General features: G+C 30.3%; 1 protein-coding gene across 13 annotated transcripts in view; it reads left to right on the forward strand.

Annotated features, from left to right (window-relative positions):
• LOC127735043 (leucine-rich repeat-containing protein 49-like) overlaps positions 1 to 21,431 on the forward strand; it is a 98,013-nt gene that overhangs the window by 68,132 nt on the left and 8,450 nt on the right. For 7 of the 13 annotated variants that reach the window (XM_052245138.1, XM_052245141.1, XM_052245139.1 and 4 more), the window contains 7 exons: positions 688 to 792; positions 3,912 to 3,956; positions 5,891 to 5,932; positions 7,468 to 7,623; positions 7,877 to 8,093; positions 12,217 to 12,402; positions 14,191 to 14,300. In XM_052245138.1, coding sequence (XP_052101098.1) covers positions 688 to 792; positions 3,912 to 3,956; positions 5,891 to 5,932; positions 7,468 to 7,623; positions 7,877 to 8,093; positions 12,217 to 12,402; positions 14,191 to 14,300 — 861 coding nt within the window. Of the gene's footprint in view, positions 1 to 687; positions 793 to 1,091; positions 1,140 to 3,911; positions 3,957 to 5,890; positions 5,933 to 7,467; positions 7,624 to 7,876; positions 8,094 to 12,216; positions 12,403 to 14,190; positions 14,301 to 21,431 lie in introns of all 13 variants that reach the window. The other 6 variants (XM_052245133.1, XM_052245132.1, XM_052245134.1 and 3 more) reach the window with 6 other exon arrangements.

Here is a 21,431-nt window from a genome sequence, read left to right on the forward strand (position 1 = left end):
TTATAAATAGATAAAGGTTTAAAGATTTATAATCTTTGACATGAAGTTCATTTGGTTATGTTGACAAACTCCATGATCACTTTAAACCAAGAGTTCTCAAAAATGGTTAATATTGTGTGCAGTAACCTAAAATATCTTTGTCAGTTGGCTTGTTACATAATTTTGATAGTTAATTTGCCGTCTTTAATTTTAAATCTGTTCACACATTTCACTGGTTGTCATCACATGTTGAAGACACCACAACTGGTTCAGTCTTTGCTACAATTGATAATTGTTACTATGTATAAAAATGTAACAAGTTCCCCTAAAAAGATATACTGTGTTCCTTCATTTGAATTGCCCATCTCAAAAAGTGGTCCCTGATTTTTGCCTATCATTTCAAAAAATTATGTAATTCCTATTAAAAATGTAAAATTATTCTATAATAAATATAGCAATACAAAGAGGGTGCATGCTCTCTGCATATTTTACACTTTCATTTATTTTAGTCTATTGTTAGTCTAAATACATTCTCCAATCCTTCCTGTATTTAAAGCAGGTCCACAAGCCTCACATTGTAAATCTGTGAATTTCACTATCTGGAGTAGATAAATATAATAATAAGAGATTAATGAAGTAGAATCTATATATTTTTTTAGACTTCTTAAATGATCTTGTCAAGCTTGTAATTGATCTGTTTTCTTTTAGAACAATTATGCATGGACCTCCACATTTTTGCAAAAAGGTTGCCTTGGTAACCTCTGTATATGCTGTAGACAATGTTTTCCCTACCCCCTGTGTTGACTCGGCCAGGTACAGGGGATTGGTTATATTCCTGTTTAATATTAGCTTTATGTTTTTGCAAAGAAGGTTTTATTTATTTTAATTACTTATTAACATATCTAGGCTATTATTTCAATGTTTTGTTCTTTTTTTATGTGCAAATTTTACTATACTTGGTGCTTGCATTAATTACATATAGTCAGGATATACTAGCAGCAATCGAAGCTTTATTTATATTTGCACAAAATCTATCATTTAGCAATCATAAGTCAGATAGACTAGAGTATTCAATGTTACTTCTTTTTAGTAATCTATTTTTCATTGGTCAGGTGTAAACATTGGGTCCAATGTGAGAGTTTCACAGATATGTACAAGAAGTAGGTTACGGTGATTGCATGTCTGATTAGTTTGTTTGTGTTTAGCCTTCTCCCTTTTTGGTATGCAGTTGTAGCTGCTATCACACACAAGTCTAGTAAAACCTCTCCCTGTTAGTTTGTAGTGCAGAAATATTGTACTGAATATATATGACTACTGAATTTGAAAAATAATTTTCTCTTTTTTTTTCTTTACAAACAAAAATTGCTACTAAGGCATAGGTATTAAACAGAAAATTATCCATAAGAATGATAGTTACAAGCAAACTATAAAGACAATATTTGAGCTAACACCACAATTGAAGGGGACAAATGCTTTTCCAAATAATATTTGGTGTAATCTACTGGTACTTTTATGTATTGCTTTGATATCAGAGCTGCTTGTAACATTTAATGTGTATAAAAATAGGTCATTGCTACCTATATTATAGAAATATATTTATGGAAATAATTTCACTTTCTTTGATTCTTAAGTTCTGATTACATTTTTTTTTCTCCACATTTAAAGAATTTGTGAAATTTTTGCTTCTAGACCAGCTTAACTGCTATTCTTAGTCCCTTTTTAAATTTGTTTGATGCAGGGCTAAAGTTGATATTAAGTCTGTACTGGATGAGGTATGTGGGTCAAAGTGATCCAATTATTTAATCCTGTCTGACTTGATACAAAGGTTTGAATATCTATATAAGACAGTATTACTATGAAACTAGATTATAATGGATACCTACCTGTCTGCTTATAAAAGACTGGTAATTATATTATGGGCAAGGCTGTTACATTTGTACACAGAGTGTAACAATTAAATATCTACCTACCTCTCTGCTTGTAAAAGACTGGTAATTATATTATGGGCAGGGCTGTTACATTTGTACACAGAATGTAACAATTAAATATCTACCTACCTCTCTGCTTGTAAAAGACTGGTAATTATATTATGGGCAGGGCTGTTACATTTGTACACAGAATGTAACAATTAAATATTTACCTACCTGTTTGCAAGTTAATGATAGGTAATTTAATGAGTAGGGCTACAACTTTTACATGCATGTATGAAAACAAATTGTTACAAAGTTACTCTGAAGTGTCTCACATTTTGTTTGATTTTATAGCCGTTTTGATAATTTGAAATAGAAACCTTTCTGTTTAGCAATCTTTATTTTATCCCAAATGATACAGGCCTTTTTTTCAAAAGCTGTAAAGTCAAGCCCAATATTTTTTTTCGTCAAATAAGTCCGTACATTTCATTGACCTATCTTCAATATAACATACTTATGGGATGAGGAAAGTTACAGGTCAGCATTGTATAGTGTATAACAACATAACCAAAACATTTATTTGCCTGTGCTGCTTCTTCATGGAAGGTTTGGTATAGAATTAATAATTAGCTGTTACATAGATTTTAGGGCTTCAATGTAACACATCAAAAACATATTCATTTGTTTGAAAAAATACAAATTGTTTTTTTTTTATCTAATATTTCTATAAGAGTATATTTTTGTGATTGTATGATTGTATAGTGCTGTCATCTTTGTTATGGACATTGTTGTCATGGTGTATGTAGACACTTTACTTGTTTATTATGCAGTGACCTTTTATCTTGTTGACCAGGCTCCCAAAAATTCTGCACACAGATCTTAGGCATTGAAAAAAGGACTGTATTGAAAATTTGAGTTTTGCAATATACTTTGTTAATCATTACTTTCCAAGATACTTGGTGATTTTATTTCTATTTTTCTTCCTTTTTAGATAATATAATTTTTTGATTGGTTTTTTTTTTTATGGGTACTCAAAATATAGTGAGTTCAGTAAATTACTCTTTCTTGCATATTACTGTGTCAATCACATTACTGTGTCCACACTCAGTTTAAATATACACTTGCTCAATTTTCTTTTATCAGTATATGCAGTCATTAAATGCTGCATCTGGTATAGCCCTTTTTATACTCTGTAAATAGTAGGTCGATTAGTTTTTTTTCCAGTCTGTGTATCTGTCCTTCTGTCCAATCATCTGTCCCGTATCAGTTTAAAGTTGAAACTTTGTCCTTTTGTCCAATCATCCGTCCCGTATCAGTTTAAAGTTGAAACTTTGTCCTTTTGTCCAATCATCCGTCCTGTATCAGTTTAAAGTTGAAACTTTGTCCTTTTGTCCAATCATCCGTCCCGTATTAGTTTAAAGTTGAAACTTTGTCCTTCTGTCCAATCATCTGTCCCGTATCAGTTTAAAGTTGAAACTTGTATACATGTACATTATGATGTGAACTCTTAAAAATATTTTAAATTATGGTTTTGACCCAGATTTTGTGGTTCATTGACTTTGTGATAGTATGGCATGGTGTCTAATTGAAACATATTCTTGTTATTAGATGTAATAGAATTATATTCAGATTGCATGATATTATAGTTTTTTTTTTAAATCTTGAGTTTCTCAAACTTTCGGAAAGTATATAATATATAAGTTTGAAACCAATAAAACTAAATATCTGATCTGGGCTGATTTAAAGATAGCACAATATATGAAACATTTTATAGAAAATTAATGGTCATAATCATTTTGAACAGAGTTATTTTCAAATGTATCAGAAAATTGAAATAATAAATAAAAAATATAAGAAATTTTCTACATTTATATAATACCACAGTTTCTTTTTTGGAAAATATTTAAGATTAATGAACAAATAGTAATTGTGATAATGATTAATTAATAATAAAAGAATAACTATTATTAATTGTAAAAGTATCTGCTTGGATCTTTTTTGTATTATATGATTACATTGTAGAAGGATACCAGGTCCTTTAATGTCAATTTTTGGGGAACTTGAAAGGTAATTATAATTTTGTTTTTGAATTTTTAGTTGAATAGAATTGAAGAAAAAACTGAACATGGTTTAGATTGTACAAATGGAATGTTTCAAATATACACATGTAGAGCATTTTGCAATTTTTGGGAATGAAGTATATATTGGATGTTTGTGTATGAAGCTATCATTTAGCAAACTCTTTTGTATGATTTAAAAAAAACATGTTCCTTCTTCCATTTTTTTGTAATCTTTTTACTTTATTTTCTGCCATACTTCTATAAATATAATATACCTTTGGTATCTTTCCCCTCTCTCTCATGTAAACATATTTTGGTAATAGCATTGGTGTATTATTATTTGTTTTGTCTCCACTGTTCAGTTGCTTTCTTGTTCAGTGTCCAGTGAATAATCCAGAGAAATACCAAAGAGGTGGGAAGCTTTTTTTTTATACTTATGAATTAAGTTATCTTTTTTTTTTTTGAGGTGTTGTGGTATTTTGCTTCCAAAAGTTTGCTCTGAAGCATACCTGTCAGATAAAGATTTTTTTTTCTGAAACATGCATCATCAGTATTAAAGTCATTATCTTATTTGTTAATTGCAATTGTAAGTAATTGCAAATTGTGAAATTTTAGTGCTACTACAGTTGTACTGCCTTTCAGCAAAATTGTTGAAGATGGTTTTAGTTGTTTGATTTGAAGTTCTTGTTTTTGTGCTCCTTAAAACGTTTTATTGGTTAATTGGCTTCCGTGGTACCAGCTGAGATTTTGATATTTTACCAAAATCAAAATATTGCTGTGCAAAACCTGTCTTACTGTATAGAGGAAAATATTTCCACTGGAATTTATTTGATAAATTCTAGTCAGCAAAGTTGCTGCATACTTACAGTTGTGTTGGTTATGCACTTTCTCACCATATAAGTCACCATGTTATATTTACAAGAGATCTTCTTTCACCAAATTATATTCACAGCAAATCTCATGGATCTCCTTTTGCAATATTATATATATATATATGTATGAAACCAAATTATGATTAAAGTAGATCTACTGTTACCAAATTAGGGTTAAAGTAGATCTACTGTTACCAAATTAGGGTTAAAGTAGATCTACTGTTACCAAATTATAATACAAGTAGATCTACTGTTACCAAAATATAATTAAAGTAGATCTACTGTTAACAAATTATGTTTACAGTAGCTCTACTGTTAATAAATTATAACTGCAGTAAATCTACTTTTTACAAATTATGATTACAGTAGATCTGCTGTTAACAAATTATGTTTACAGTAAATTTACTGTTAACAAACTATAATTGCAGTTGATCTACTGTTTACAAATTATGATTACATTTGATCTACTGTTAACAAATTATGATCACAGTCGATCTACTGTTAACAAATTATGTTTACAGTAGATCTACTGTTAACAATTTATGATTACAGTAGATCTACTTTCTCCACATTATAATTTTAGGAAGATATGAATAAAAAGAGATGATGGGTATACATCAATGAGACAGTAACCCAATGACATAAATGACAAAATAACATCTAGAGGGCAACATACAGTCATCAACTATCGTTGGATGTCTTTACAATATATCAAACTCTAAATTGTTCATAGTCTACCAAAGTTGTGATAAATTTAACAGAAACACTCTTGGATCTGTCATTCAAATCCATTTCTCTAAATAATATACTGTATGAAAATAAGAAGTTGTGGTATGATTGCCGATGAGACAACTTATCCACTAGAGACCAAATGATGTTGATATAAGCAATGTATCACCACATTATATTTAACAGCAGATCTACTTTCACCATATTATATTTAACAGCAGATCTACTTTCACCACATTATGTTCTTTTTTATACAAATGATATTGTAAAATTGTATTATATAGGAAAATTAATTTGTACTTTAAATAAAAATTTATATTTTACTTTAATCATTTTCTAGAAAGTCACGACTGAGACAATCTCAGTCAGATGAAGAACTGAGGTAAAATTTGTTAGCATGTTAAACGACTAACAAATAGTATAATAAATTACATTGGAAATGTTAATATTAGAAAAATAACCACATAGTTTAAATATACATTAAAAAACCCAAACCACTGCATGCTCTAGTTTACTATCTGTCTGTTAATTCCTGCTTTGAACCTTACTGCATGATTATATATAGCTTATGACCAGTTTTAATACACCCTTTTCCCTCCATTATATTTTACAGCATTACAAACGTCTGGTGTTTTTTCATTGTGTGCTTTGAATAAAATGGTTCGATAGGGTCTGAGAATCCTTTTTAACTTGTGACAGTACTTGATATTTTTTAAATTAATCTATCATAGACATATACATATTTAAAGTAGAAACCATGCATGTGTTAACCAGTTTTTCTTGCAACTCGTCATTTACCAGAGTGACATCTTAGTCATTTTGGTTCAAAATATGATTCAGCTTTTGATAAAATTGTAACAGAATTGACCATTTGCTTGAAATTTGGTTAATATACTATTAGTTTTGGTGTAAATATTCTATAGTTTTGATAGGTAATTGCATTTTGTTATTTGGTCAGTAAAATTTATAAGCCCAACTCACCAACTGATTAATTTTCCATTACATTAGGAATAAATGTGGCATCTTATACTGGGTCTGAATTTGTCGTTAATTTTTTTTTCCAATATTTTATGAAGAATTTTGACAAATCTGATCTACATCTTTTTCAAATAAACAAGACAAGATAATTTTATACTGAAAAAAAAATTTCAGTTGAGTGCACCAGTTCACAAACAGAGCCACATTTGTTATGGAAGTTATAGCATATGACTGAATATATAAATAATTTATTAAATATTTATACAACTTATAGATCAGATGTTATTGTTGAAATATTTTGCCCATAAGTCTGCTCTGGTGTTATTGTTTGAACCCTGTAGTTTATCAAAGTTTCAGTAGAATTTTTCACATTTAGGTTTTAGTTTTTATGTGGTTTAGTGGAATTTTTCATAGTAGAGTATTGTTTAGAACTGTATAAGTTTAACAAACAAACAAAAAGGAAAAAAAAAGAAGATATAACATAAAAAAAACAAAAAAAGCTGTTATGTGCCCCATACATTTAGAATAAATTCCATAAATTTTGTACCTTTGATTAAGACAACTCCTCTCTACCTACCTGTTTTAGAAATTCTTTTCATAATTTGAATGCAAGTTTTTTATTCAGTTCATGGTAACAAAATAATTTCGAAGATAAAATTAACCGCAGTCAGTAAAAAAATTATTTTGAGGAAAAACTGACACAGTCAAAGGGAACTAACTCGAGTATTTTCATTCCTTACCCTCTGCCATTTCAAATTTATCATAGGAAACTGTAAACACATAGTTTTTATTGCCCTTTATTATGTCAATTACTTAGGTCAATAAAAACATGTCTAGAGTAAAAATATATTTACTGCATTATCAGAAAATTTTAACTTACCAGTGAAAAATTTTACATGTATTTTACTACTTATATATACAAATGAATTTCACTTTCAGTGAGAAACAATGTAGTAGAGGAAACAGCCGACCAAGCAGTTCACATAGCAGTACAAATATTGATTTACCTGATATCCCTAAAGAACGACCAAGGACTAGTAGCAATTCACGCAAAGTCGATGGGACTAAAAACCTTAAAGAAACTATTATATTTGGGTAAGTGAAAGAACTTAGTTTCTCTTTTTATTTATTTATATAGTTTCATGGTAAAACAAGTAGGGAGATACAAAAAAATAAATGATGATAAAATGTCAAATTGTAAAAATTCAGTCTAAATTTTCAATGTATTATATATTTTCAAGGATATGAAGACGACAGTTTTCAGTTATCTGAAGATGTCTAATATTGCTTTTTTTAAATTTTGAAAAAATTCAATTTAATTATCTTAATGTACATCTTTTATTTGTAGTCAAGGAGACAACAGAACAGCAACTGATCTCAGTAACTTGGCTGACCTTGAAGGTGACACTTTGACCTTGTATGGTACTCAATCTTTAGAAGCCTTAGACAGAAATTGGGGAATGCAGGCAGCAGGAGCAGTTACTCATATTATATTCAAATTCATAGACTTTGAAGATATTGCTAAACAGTTATATAAAGTGAGAACAAAGTTTCCAGGTGTTCAGGTTAGTATCTGGGGTAATAACTATTTCATATTTATGTTCCCCACCACAATTAGCAGCAGACTTTTATTATATCCCCACTCTAAAAGTATAGGTTATATTCATTCGCCTTGTCTGTCCATTTGTCCATCTATTCGTTCAACAAATATTTTCATCACACATTTTTCTCAGAAACTACCAAACAGATCAGCTTCATGTTCTTCAGATCAATCATACACCATACTTCCTGTTTTCATCTACTTTGAATTACGAGTAGGGCATGTTTAATACGACAAAACATGTATTCTTGTTTATTTTTTGGTTTACAGGAATATTCATACCCCCAGCAAACAAAGGGGTGTATAGGAATCAACGAGTTGTTGTCTGTTTGTTTTCCTGTCAATTGCCTTGTGTAACTTCAGTTTGAGTCCAAATTTTCAATAATTTATAACAGTTTTTAGTATAGTTAACTTTGGCTACAACCCCTGATTCAGTAAATTGTTGTGTCTATGGATTCAATATAAACAATGGCACCTTTTGGTTTTAGAACATTCTGGATTGTAGGTTGGGGACAAGGATTTCCAGCTGCTTTTCAAACATAAAAAAAAGCACAAAATCATACTGTTTTGCCTTGCAGCAAGGCATTTGAAATAGATTTTTATAAGAACTAGATTGTTGTTTTTTTGCTATTTTATGATTCAAAGCAATATTTCAGCAAAAGTAATTATTATTGAGTTTGAACTTTTACCATTTTTGGCAGTGGCTCATTTTGATATGATTATGGTCTGTATATATCAGAAAGCACTTGTGTTAATTTCCGACTGACATAAGTATCCAAGTAAGATGTTGAATTGACATGCCTTCCCTCCCCTACAAATTCACTGTTTTGCATTTAAGAGTTTTTCATAATGAGTTTTGATTCTATAGTGCATAGCTCTCATTTAAGACAAAACTGATGATCCATCACCTTTTAAAAAAAATTATTGGCAGCTTTAACATAGTTAATGCCTGTATAGTAGACCACTTTCAAGTTTGCTGCATTTCTGTCAAAAACTTTGGTTTTAGTGAACATCATTCGTGCGTTTAGGGGCATCGTCACTTCCTTCCCATGTTGAGCAAGCGGTTGAAAAAATATAATACTGTATTGCACGAATTATTGGGCAAATTAAATTCTTATAATTGATAATCACCACTGCTGTCATTAGGGAATTGTGATTAAGTACCTATGGAACAAACATTATTTCTAGTTTATCCTGCATAATGTTGATCACGAAGACGCTTGATGAACTTTAATAATGCAGAGATACAGGCGATCCCCTCTATCTGGTAAATGACGTCATAAAGGCACGCATAATTGACAAACTTTTCCTGTGAAGGACATAAATCAAAAGTGGTCTATTAAATGATATGTTAAAAAAAATATGCTCATGGAGAATGTGATGTCGTTAATACACATTCTGCTATAAAACATCAAACATATGAGTTACACAGGCTCCTTGGAGCCTCTATTTTGAATAGTCTCAAGTAGTTCAAAGATTTAAATTCAATTTTGAAATCTCTAGTTTGACATAAAATATATTTTGTTAATCCAAAAACAAACAGTTTACCTATGTAACAAATCTAACGCATAGAGTAACAAAACTTAGAACAAATATTTAAAACCTTGGACTAAACGGTAGTTTCTTGTATTGAAGTGAAGGATTTGACCATTTTAAGCCATAAAGAATTTAAATATATATAGATTTTACTGTACATTCGAAATGAGACTCAGTAAAAAGAAGTTTTTGGAATTTGGTGACCTCTCTCACGACTGATTGATAATTATATCAACAAGAGTGTCCAATATTGATTGACACAGATAAATCAATTGTGAAAGGATTTCTAACATTGGTTGTAAGTTTCATAGTTACAAAAATATTATTCAGATTATGTAATTGTTTGCATTTTTTTATTTTAATCCATAAATTGATTAAGAACTTTTCCATTGAATATTCAAATTTGATAGAAATGAGTTTGCACAGTTACAAATAAGAAAATATTTTGGTATTTTTATTGATTTAAATAAATTTAATAGTTCAAGATTATAATGATGTGCCAACCTTAGATGCCTATTTTACTATGATTTGAATTATGATTTATGGAATTTCTTGACCTGTGAAATATAATCAGGTGAATTCTTTTCTATATGCTGGATTTAATGATATTTGGTAAGACAACTTTTGGTGTGTTTTTTTTTATCAATCTTAAATTTTAAAGTTTTTTTTTCATCTCTTTTTTTGTTTATAAAAACTGAAATTAAGTGTCATTTTGACAAATCGTGATGATCAGACCCAATAATTTGTAACAAATGGTGAATTTTATCAAATCAAATCAAATACCAATTTTCATCTTCAGTCTTCAGTGTTTTTACCAAAGAAACGAACGAGTAGATTAGCAATACCTTTTTCATGCGCAGTTGTAAAAAGTATCTTCTATGGCATGTATATTTAACTTATATATTGATTACTTGTGTAACCAATACATTGTAATTATAATTAGAAATGCATATTTCATATTTTTTTCCTTGATTTAAATTTTTAAGTTACAGAACTTCTTAATTTTTTTTATAATTTGAATATGAGGATAATTATATAAATATTTATTAAAGCACAAAAAAACCTTTAATTACTGAAATTGTAGACGTTTCAGCACAATTCTTTCTTGAATACATACAACAATTAGGGAAAAATTACAGCAGTGATTTTATGTCAGTCAAAGGTCTTTAAATACATATTTATGCCTCATTATATGTATAATGAGTGTATATATTTTAAAAAATGTTTTTGACGGGTTTAAATAAATAAGTTAATGTTCGGCCTTAGTAAATAATTCCATGTAAATGAGATATTATAGGTCGTATGGTAGACATCACAGTTAATCTGTAAAATTAATCTGGAGATAATACAACGGATAATAGATTTAAAATCGGTGTATTGATAGGGAGTTCTCATACATACAGTGAAGTATAGATTTACTGAATAAAAAAAATTACTAAATTGTGTTCTGGATTATATTTTGGGATGCTAAAACACAGAATTCTTCTTTTTCAAAATGGATGTTTATGAAAGAGTATTGTAATGAATCTAATGGCTATTTGAAGTTTTTTCGTTATTTTAAAATGTGTGATTGATATAGAAGTGATATGTGAGTATAAACTGTAATTGATTATCAATTAGCGATTATGATGAAATGGTTGGCTTTGTTATCTGAAAACAGATTCATCTACGAGTTGAAATTTTCAAAGTGATTATATCATGTGGATCTTTTATATCTTTAGGTAGGATCCTCCTTTAAGATCTAGACAGAATCATTATTTTTTTCTTAACTTTTTAAACTTATCATTCATTTTCTATTTCGTCAGTGTCTTTTCATTCTATTAAACATGTCTTTTGTGTGTATGTAGAAATAAAAAGACGTGATATGATTGCCAATGAGACAACTATCCACCAAATACCAAAGGACAAGGATTTGAACCACTTAAGTCACCTTACTGCCTTCAACAATGAGCAACACTCATACTCTATACTTTAAGTTATGAAAGGCCCTGGGATTTGAAGCATTTCATAAGAGAAAACCAACTGCCTGATTTATGCTAAAACAATAAATGAAAAATGATTATTGCAGACAGCAACCAAAGATTTATTTCCAATCAATGACAATTTTTAAAAACTTTTACCATTTTTGGTTTTTATCTTGAAAACGATGATAGATAGAGATAATCTGTATGTAGCAAAATTAATAAAATGCAAGTAGGGTCATTAAATATTTTGAGGACTGCATAGGGAAAGGTCATTTTTATTTTATTATGGAGGGATGTGTAATTATCCGAATTTCATTTGACCATCAATTTGGCATTATTAAACAAGATGAAAAATTCAGGCTCCTTAATAGAGCCTAAAGTTGTCAATAAATATCAAAATTTCATGTTCATGGAGAGTGACTGCAATAACTGCATGATCTTGACGTTATACTGGGTCAGAAATTACAGTTTTGGATTTCATAAACCTAACACCAACCAATTTTCTTAAATCAATTTAATTATTCAACTATTACCTATGTAGTCTATATATCTCTTTACCTCTTTTAACAATAGTTTTCTTTTTTTCAGACATTAACATTCAGTGCTACAAATATAAGAAGTTATCAGCAGATCAATGCATTATCTAGCGTGAGGAGATTTGATAATTTGATAGTAGAAAATGAGGGAAATCCTATCACCAAATTCACATTGTGGAGGTCTTATGTTGTCTTCAGACTTGCTCACTTTGCCTTGAAGAAAATCAATGATATGGAGGTGAGTTAGCTCCCTTTTATTTTAAATTGAAACACATTGATAATTTTTAAGAAAAGATAAGATATATTTACTTTAGTCTGAGATTACTCTGACGTCTGACAGACTTTTTAGAGATTTGCTATTGCTGTTGGACGTTAGAGGGCAGTCCAAATAGAAAACAGAGAAATTGCAGACCTAGACATGGGGCAGTAAGTTGTCAAGCATAGAAATTATACACCATTTATTTTCTAATTGACTTAGCTCCACTAATAGTTATCTTTCATTCTCCCACTACCCTCTGTAAAACAAACGAAAGCTTTATTTCCCTCAATCACTCCATTTTGTCTACATGCTTACACTTTGAACAAATTGTCACATGACTGCATTATTTCATGGAGTATTATCATCTATTATTTCAAATTAGATTTGAATTCAACTTTTTCATTGGTGTTAAAATATGGTCATACATCAATTTTTAATCTAAAAAAAAAAAATGAAAATGGCAAATATTGAATGTACAGAATTTTCTTTGCTCCTGTTTATTTTTTAAAGTACACCTGAAGAAAAAAAACCATTCTTGAAATCAATGAAATCTATGAAATTTCTCACTAAAAAGAACTATATTGGAAATACAATAGCTTAAGGGCCAGAGGTAATTTTTTGCATTGTGGTGTTTATGCATTTAATATGAAAATAAGGAGATGTGGTATGATTGCCAATGAGACAACTATTCACTTCACCCAAACTCAAATGAAGTGGATGTAATCAATTTTATCTTACCTCCTATAGATTTCTGGGGATATGATTGGTTAAAGGACTACATTTGGTGACTACATATATTTGATATAGGGTGTCCTAAAAAATATGGGGTTAGTTACCATATAGGGTTAGTAAGGAGTTACTTCCCTTTCAAAACCAAAAAGAAATCTGAAAAGTTTCAACAGACGAAGAAATTGATAATGAACGATTGAAATAAATTCATAAAACAAATTTAAAGCTCACAAGTTGTTATTGTTGGCATTTGTTTTTTGTATTGACAAATGGAAGTAGGTTCTTAATACTAAGTATTGAAGACTTAATCACTTGGATAGGCCTCTAGTCTAAATACCACATGTGAAGATAGTCGGTAAGATAAATTCGTTACACGGTGTGCTAGTGACCTAATACGATATATATGGGGTCAGTAAGTTCCATACAGGGATTCGAGGGTATGGAATTTACTGTCCCCATATATATTGTATTAGGTCACTAACACACCATGTAACTAATAATAAGCAACCATATGTCCTTAAACAATGAGAAAAACCAATACCGTATAGTTGGCTATAAAAAGGCTCCAACATGAAAAATATGAAAAAAATTCAATTGAGAAAACTAACGGCCTGATATATAACAAAACAATTTTCGAAAAACAAATATGATAGACATGAACCAACGACAATCACTGAATTACAGGCTCCTGACTTGGGACATAAAGAATGTGGCGGTGTTAAACATGTTGGTGAGCGCTCAACCCTCACCTAACCTAGGACAGTGGTGTTACAGACCAACATTAGAACAAACTAAAAATCAGTTGAAAATGGCTTAACTCATCAGATCGATACAAAGCAGAAAAACATCTTACAAAAACACAGACAGGACTTGGCAGGGTATTTATACATCCCTAACAACAAAAGACACAGAGTACAGATCTGAAAGTACCCGCAGTTGTTGACAGCTAGTTTAAAGCCAATAACAACTAATAAAAGAAATCATGTATCTAAGACTAATGTTGATTCTATATTAAAGTATATTAATGGTTTTATACAGGTTACAGCAGGAGATATAGTTAATGCTGAGAAGCTGTATGGTCCTGTTTCTCATATAACAACATCACAACTTCCCCAGTCTAGGCTTCTGTCCTTGGTAGGAGAGGCAAGGTATGTAATATAACAACCTCACAACTTCCTCAGTCTAGGCTTCTGTCCTTGGTAGGAGAGGCAAGGTATGTAATATAACAACCTCACAACTTCCTCAGTCTAGGCTTCTGTTCTTGGTAGGAGAGGCAAGGTATGTAATATTACAACATCGGCAAGGTGGGCAAATCCTTTTATGCTGATTGATCCCTTGAATCCTTATAGCATCTTTTACCCAGTATACACACACTTTAACCTTTAACACAACCACCATCTTTTAACAAGGTATACACCCTTATACATGTTACAAGAGGTAAATATTGACAAATATAATATTTCCAAGGCAAATTTATTTTAAATGCATTGCCTTGGGGAAAGTTGAGAAGTACTCTTTATATATGCACAAAAGCAGATATCATAAGTTGTCAGAATATTTTTGAGTTACCTCTCTTTGTATAGTTAGAATCAATCCCAGAAGTACATGTATTTACAAAACAAGTACAGATAAACAACATCTACTGTTTTTGTGCCAAACGCAAATTCAGAGGATTTTTCTCTTAGAGTCTTCCGTTTCTTTCAGTAATGTATGTGCTGATTTAAAGCATTTGTTCCATTACTGCTTTTCCTCACTGTTGAAAATGTAGAACAGACTAAACCTATTGAGTATTTAACATTGGCCCTTAGATTTCTTGTGATATTTATCACAAAATACTAAAGGATGTTTGCTAATAAACCAATCTTGAGTTGTATTTTTTATGAATGAAAAAGATTTATTTTACCAATATCACAGTTGACTCAAAAGTAAGTGCTGCTTGGGAAAATCTGAGTTTAGGTCTTTGAAATGTAATTTGTGAAAAAGATTTATTTCATTTACATTTTTAGAATTCAATTAAAAATGAGTGCTTTAATATTTTCCTGTGAGTACTGTCCTTCTATGATAGTCTGTATATGTCTATCCAACTCTTTAAATGCTCTGATAATATCATTTTTATTTGGGTTTTGATTAAAATCATAGGAAAGATTTATGATAGAAATTTCTAAGTAAAGTTTCAAATTTAGTGCAGCTAGAAACCTTAACAGAACACATTAAATCATCTCCTGCATTACATTTTCTGGGTATGGAAAAATCTGATAAATAGCTATAAAAAATGAAAACGATTGATTTATTAAATTTCATGTACTGAAGTGCTTCTCTGGATATACATTCATCACGAATATTCAAAGCTGATATATTTGAAACCTAAGGTTGTATAAGAACTAAACAGTCGAAGAGCAATATGACCAAAAAGACCTAAAAATATTAGCCAAATCCATCCAAGGTCAACGTTGCCTAAGGGAGTTGAAACTATAATTTCTTAATAATCTCTAAGTTCATGAATGGACAATTTTAGGAAGGTTTGTTATTAATCATGTCAGTACCGAAGTACTGTCTACTGAGCTGATGATACCCTCGGGGACTGATAGTCCACCAGCAGTAGTATTGTCCCAGTGCTGTAAAAAAAGTGCTTTTTTATAAAGTTGCATACTTGTTATCTTGGAAATTTTGTTCTGTTCTTAGAGGGAAGTTTGGCATGGCAAAGTTTGGCAGACATTTCTTTTTAACATAACAACTGTTACTGTTGAACAAACATTTGTAAGTGTCTACAATGAGAAACATGATGCCTGATGACTACAGAAATGTTCATTACAAGACTTACAACAATTATAGTTCAATTAATACAATTTCTCTTCTTTTCCCTCAATCTGACTCAAATCAGCTGTTAGGCTATTTCCTCTCTCCCAAGTTAGATATCGAGATGAACTTACCTAACAGCTGATTTTAGTAAGATTGCTTTTCTGTTAACTATTAGTGAGATTTTCTGGGAGATTTTTTCTGTTAAGGAGAGTTTGACCAACCCCAAGGGATACATATCTAATGCATGAGACTATAAAAAAAATAGTTGAGTCTCCTTTTCCTTCCCCAATCTATATCTTTCTGTTATCCACACATTAGGAAGAGTTAACAGATATGATGCCATCTTTTTATTACAAACTGAGGAAACTTGCAGAGATTATCCTTGCATTTGATTGTAATTAAGCGCTTAATTTTGTACTGAAGTTTATTAATAAATTAAATTAATTGAAGCAGTAGAGTTAATCATCAACTGTGTATTAAAGATACAATAAATTTTGAACTTATGATAAAGGATTTTATGGACCCTGATTGAGGAATTGTAAAAAAAAAATGTCTTTATCAACTTTGAAAAATGTATGCTTCTTTCAGAATATTCAACTTTTATTTATCCTGTTATAATTCTGAGTCATCTTAGTTATGACCAAGAAAGAATAATGTATTTTTGAAATCCAAATTGTATGATGGTTGATTTTTCTGATGATAATCTTTTTTGATGTGATATTTGTGTATGGGTATATTGTAATGGTATACTTTTATGGTTTCTTAAGTTTTGTTTTGCAATGGACTTAAAGAAGAAAAGTTTTATTCAAAAACAAATACAGAGGTTTTAAGATTTTAATGTATAATTTAAATGTCAGAAACTCATTGATTTTAAACATTGTCAGATCCATGTATACAAATCCACTTCAAGGTTCTTTTCCTCCATATCAAACCACTCATGATGGTGTTTGAAATTTTCAAGATCTTTGGCACAAATATTTCAGTTTTGATAAGCAGTTAGGCGTCTCTCTTGTGAAATAATATAAAAATATTTTTAGAAAATTGTAACAAATTCTCTAAATAATATTTTTTGTCAACATGAATACATTTATTTAGATATTTGAATTATGTTAATACCTATGACAAATAATATGATAAAGATGTAATGTGTATTTGACAAAGGATTTAAAAGGCGGGAACACATAGTGACAAATGACCTGTAACAATTGATCTGAAATCAGTTTGTACTGTGAAATACTGAAAAAAACCATATTCATATTTATCTAACGTTTTGCTTCTTTAACATAAAGTTAAATTTATTGTCAGTGAATAATATTTTGTTGAAACACAGCCCAATTTGAAATTTATTTAATCAATGTAATCATGGCTAAGTTTTGACTTTGTAGACCAGACTAATTATACCCGAGATATTATTGATATCAGTTATGAACTGTAGCGGGGGATCTAATCATCTCCTTGTAGTTTGAATCTGCTATTACGAAGCAGTTTGTACCGATTTACGAACCTAGGCATTGTTTAAACGTGTGACTTAATTGATTATATTGTTCTTTGAGAAATAATTTGTTGTTTAGATCTGTTACGGGATGTGATTTATTGACGCTTGGATTTTTAAAGTGCTTATAGGACTAACTACATGGAAACATTCTGATAAAGATGGAACTTCAATAGTGCACTGGGTTTTTAAGCTGACCATAAACTTTGTGAAATGGAAAGTTTCAAATGTGTATTTGTCACGTACTTAAGATAAAATAATCATTCTGGATAAGACAACAGGAATTATATACCTGGTTTCTATGGGAACAAATTATATCATTTCACGTAGAATGATGTTCTTAATGGGAATTATTTGTATGAAAAACTTTACACAATTAGATCTGTGAGTTGATTGCTGTTAACAAAATTAGTTTTTTTATCAACACTCTATCTAAGAAGCAAACAATGCCTGTTTTGAATCAGCTATAAGTTACCATTTTTATTGAGGATTTTACGAGGTCTTACGATTTAATGGATTTCATAATGATAGGATTTTGTCACCAAATATTCTTTTAATGGATGAGAAAGAAAGATAAAATCAGACAGAAAAAATTGGGAAAATATGTTACAATTCAAATGACCAGGAAAAGGTCATTTAAATTTCATATTAATATTTTTGGAATTTTAAGTGTTTTGTTGGAATGAATTAAATGAAGTTTGCTGTATCTGTGAAAAATCGAACATTTTGTGTTGTTTTTCGTAATATTTTAAAAGGTGTTAATTTTTATTCATTTGACTTTATTAAAACTTGGCATACATGGCCTTGACATAATGTGTTTTGACTTAGAATATACTAAATTGATGAATGATCAGAATTTCATAAAGATGAATCTTGCTTACGCTCCGAAAAAACAGCAAACAATGTTAACACCAAGGGAGTCATCAATGGCAAGAAATCATCTGGGAGAATTAACTAAAGCATTTGCAGCCATTAATACAAGTAAAATTGAAATCAAAACTAAACCTCCTCTCAAGAGAAGTTATTCTGTTACACCTACAGGAACATCACAGGGTTTGACAAACCCTAATGGAGTAAGACCCAAGATGCACAAAAGTCACTGGCATAGTACTAATGATTTGTCTTCAAGAAGACAGAACGACCTCACTCCTCCTCCTCGTTTTACTGCTAATGATTATATCTCAAGAAGAGCGATTCAAAATGACCTACTCCCGTCACCTCGTTTAAGAAATGAGGTTATTGCAGCTGCAAAAAAAATCCAAAGTGAGGTTCTTGCGACAACACATTATATAAAACCAGATATTGAACAAAAAGCTGCACAGTACACGCAAGCAGAACTGCTTAAACAAAATTATGCTGAACATGTGTACAAAAAGTTGACTGCCTCAGAGGAAAACATGCTTCAAAAATCTGCTTACTTTCATAATTCTATTACTACAAAACTGAACAGTAGTTCTCAGACTATGAATAGTACGTTACAAAAACAAGCCTATAGTGCCTCACAGCAACCTGTCCAAAACTCTGTCATGCAAAAATCCTATATTCAGCCGGATGTTAAACAATCAGTTACACTGAAACTGATATCTGTTCAATCAGCCGAAGAGGTATCAGAAAATAATGAGTAAGTTATGTAAAATGAGCAGTGTTTTGATAAAGAATCCATACTGGTGGAAAATTAAAGTGATATTTAGAGAACATCAGTACTGTTGGATATCACTATAAAATTAGAAACGCATAAACAAAGTCATGTCTTGGTATTTTGTTTGCACAAGTGTGTGCATTTCGTAGACGGTCATTTTATCTGTAAAATAAAGGGGGTCAATTTTTTTGTGTTCCTCTGGATCATGCATGCCTAATTTTGTATTATTCATATTAAGTAGCCCAAAAATGGTATCCCCCAAACTGAACCAACTATATCCAACATGACCTAACTTTTAAAAAAAATGGACATATGACATTTATGACCAGCATTATATACATATATGGTTCCTAAATAAACCAATTTTAAGTAGTATACAAATTTTGCAATGGAACCAAATTTTTCCAAAGTTTTGTCACAAATTTTGTTATTTTATCCTGGTGTTTTCAGCAATTATATTAGCAATTCCTATATTCCTTATATATATTTCGATTTTTTTTTTCTCTCACATATAGAATTTTTTATAAAACAGACAAGAGTCTCAGACAGCAACCAAAAAAAAAATCATTCTTACATGATAAATAGCTACTAATCGACTGCATGTACTGGAAAATAATGAAGGATCTGGTATTTTTATACGCCCGTTTACGGGACGTATTATGGTATACTGTTGACCGACCGTCTGTCCGTCCGTCCATCCGTCGTCAACATGTCGGACATTAATTCAAAAACGCTTTAACCAATATGCATGAAACTTTGGTGAATTGTATATATCTACTGATGTGAGCTCCCTTTCGTTTTTTTATAAATTTCAGATTTACCATATCCGAGTTTTGGGGTTTTATTCATTAAAAAAGGGGGGATTTTCTAGTTTTCGGACAATAACTCAAAAACAATTTCACTAATTTGCATGTAACTTTTGTGAATTGTTCATATCTATTGTCATGAGCTCCCTTTCGTTTTTTATAAATTTCAGATTTACTGTTTCCGAGTTTTGGGGTTTTAATCATTAAAAAAGGAGGGATTTTCCAGTTTTGGGACAATAACTCAAAAATTTTTTTTTATGAATTTTCGATTTCATTTGTTTATAGTCTGACAACAGATTTACTAAGTATTGCGCAACAGCACAGTGTATTGCACAACAGCAAGAAATCTTTCATATAACCAATTTCAAGTTCTTTGACTACATTTATTCAGAAACCTATAATATATCAAATATTTAATTACAATCCAAATTCAGACCTGTATCAAGCTTGAATATTGTGTCCATTTTTGCCCCAACTGTTCAGGGTTGGACCTCTGCGGGTGTATCCAGCTGCGCTCAGCGAAGCAGTTTATTTCACTATAAATGATCTTTATCAATGATTTTGTAATTACATGAAACTGAAATCGAACAATAAAAAGGAAAGATTCTGAAATGAATTTTTTTATGTCCTTTGTTTGCTGAAAAATAATGTTACTTTGCTTGTATATTAATAGATTTTCAGATACCATGAAAATCCATATCTTGTGCTTTGGGTTTAATTATCTGTTGCATTACTTTATGATGGCATGAAATCAGAAGAATAAAAAATAATTTTTCACTTCCTAAGTTCGTGGTCATTTTATGTAAAACTTTACCAAAATTTAGCATTGACAGGATTCTGACACATTTTAAGCAGTTTCATCTTTTTTACAGATGTACTGTGCTGGTGTTGTTTATAAATTCTAGAAAAGGGATTCATTATTTGGAATAAATTATGCAATCGTCAACCAGATGGTCCCTTATTTTGCCTACATTTTTTGTTGTGTACATTAAGGATAGTCCATTCAAAAATTAAATCTTTTCAAAATTTTATTTGTTGTATTGCTTTTAATTTCTGATTTTTATTGACAATTTTCCATTTTTAGCAGCTAATTGTCCCCTGTCAGTATTTCACCAAGAATAGTTTTGGTCAAATAAATGAGATTACTGGTACATGTGTTAGGCCAATTTTATGCCAACATACCTGATTTTATCAAATAATTATTTAAGAACTGAAAACAAAAAATATAAATGATCAAGTTCCAATGCATGATTTTCAGAAATTCTTTTTAAAAACACTAGAAAAGAAAGATTTATTTAATGGATATTTATATCCACTGCTTAATGCTGATAATTTTATTAATAGATTTGTAGTGATTCGAAATCCAGAGCCACATGTTTAGCTTGTTCCCTACTCTTTGGAAGAGCTTAGGCATTTTTCAGTGATGATCTGATATAGGGCTGTGTGAATGTAGAAAAAAACATTGTGTGCATTCATTAACAATGGACAAAAATGAATGATTTTGAATTTAGAAATAGCTGAATCCATATAAATAAATCATGAT

Source organism: Mytilus californianus, unplaced genomic scaffold (assembly GCF_021869535.1).
Source record: "Mytilus californianus isolate M0D057914Y unplaced genomic scaffold, xbMytCali1.0.p SCAF_3, whole genome shotgun sequence".
NCBI lineage: Eukaryota > Metazoa > Mollusca > Bivalvia > Mytilida > Mytilidae > Mytilus > Mytilus californianus.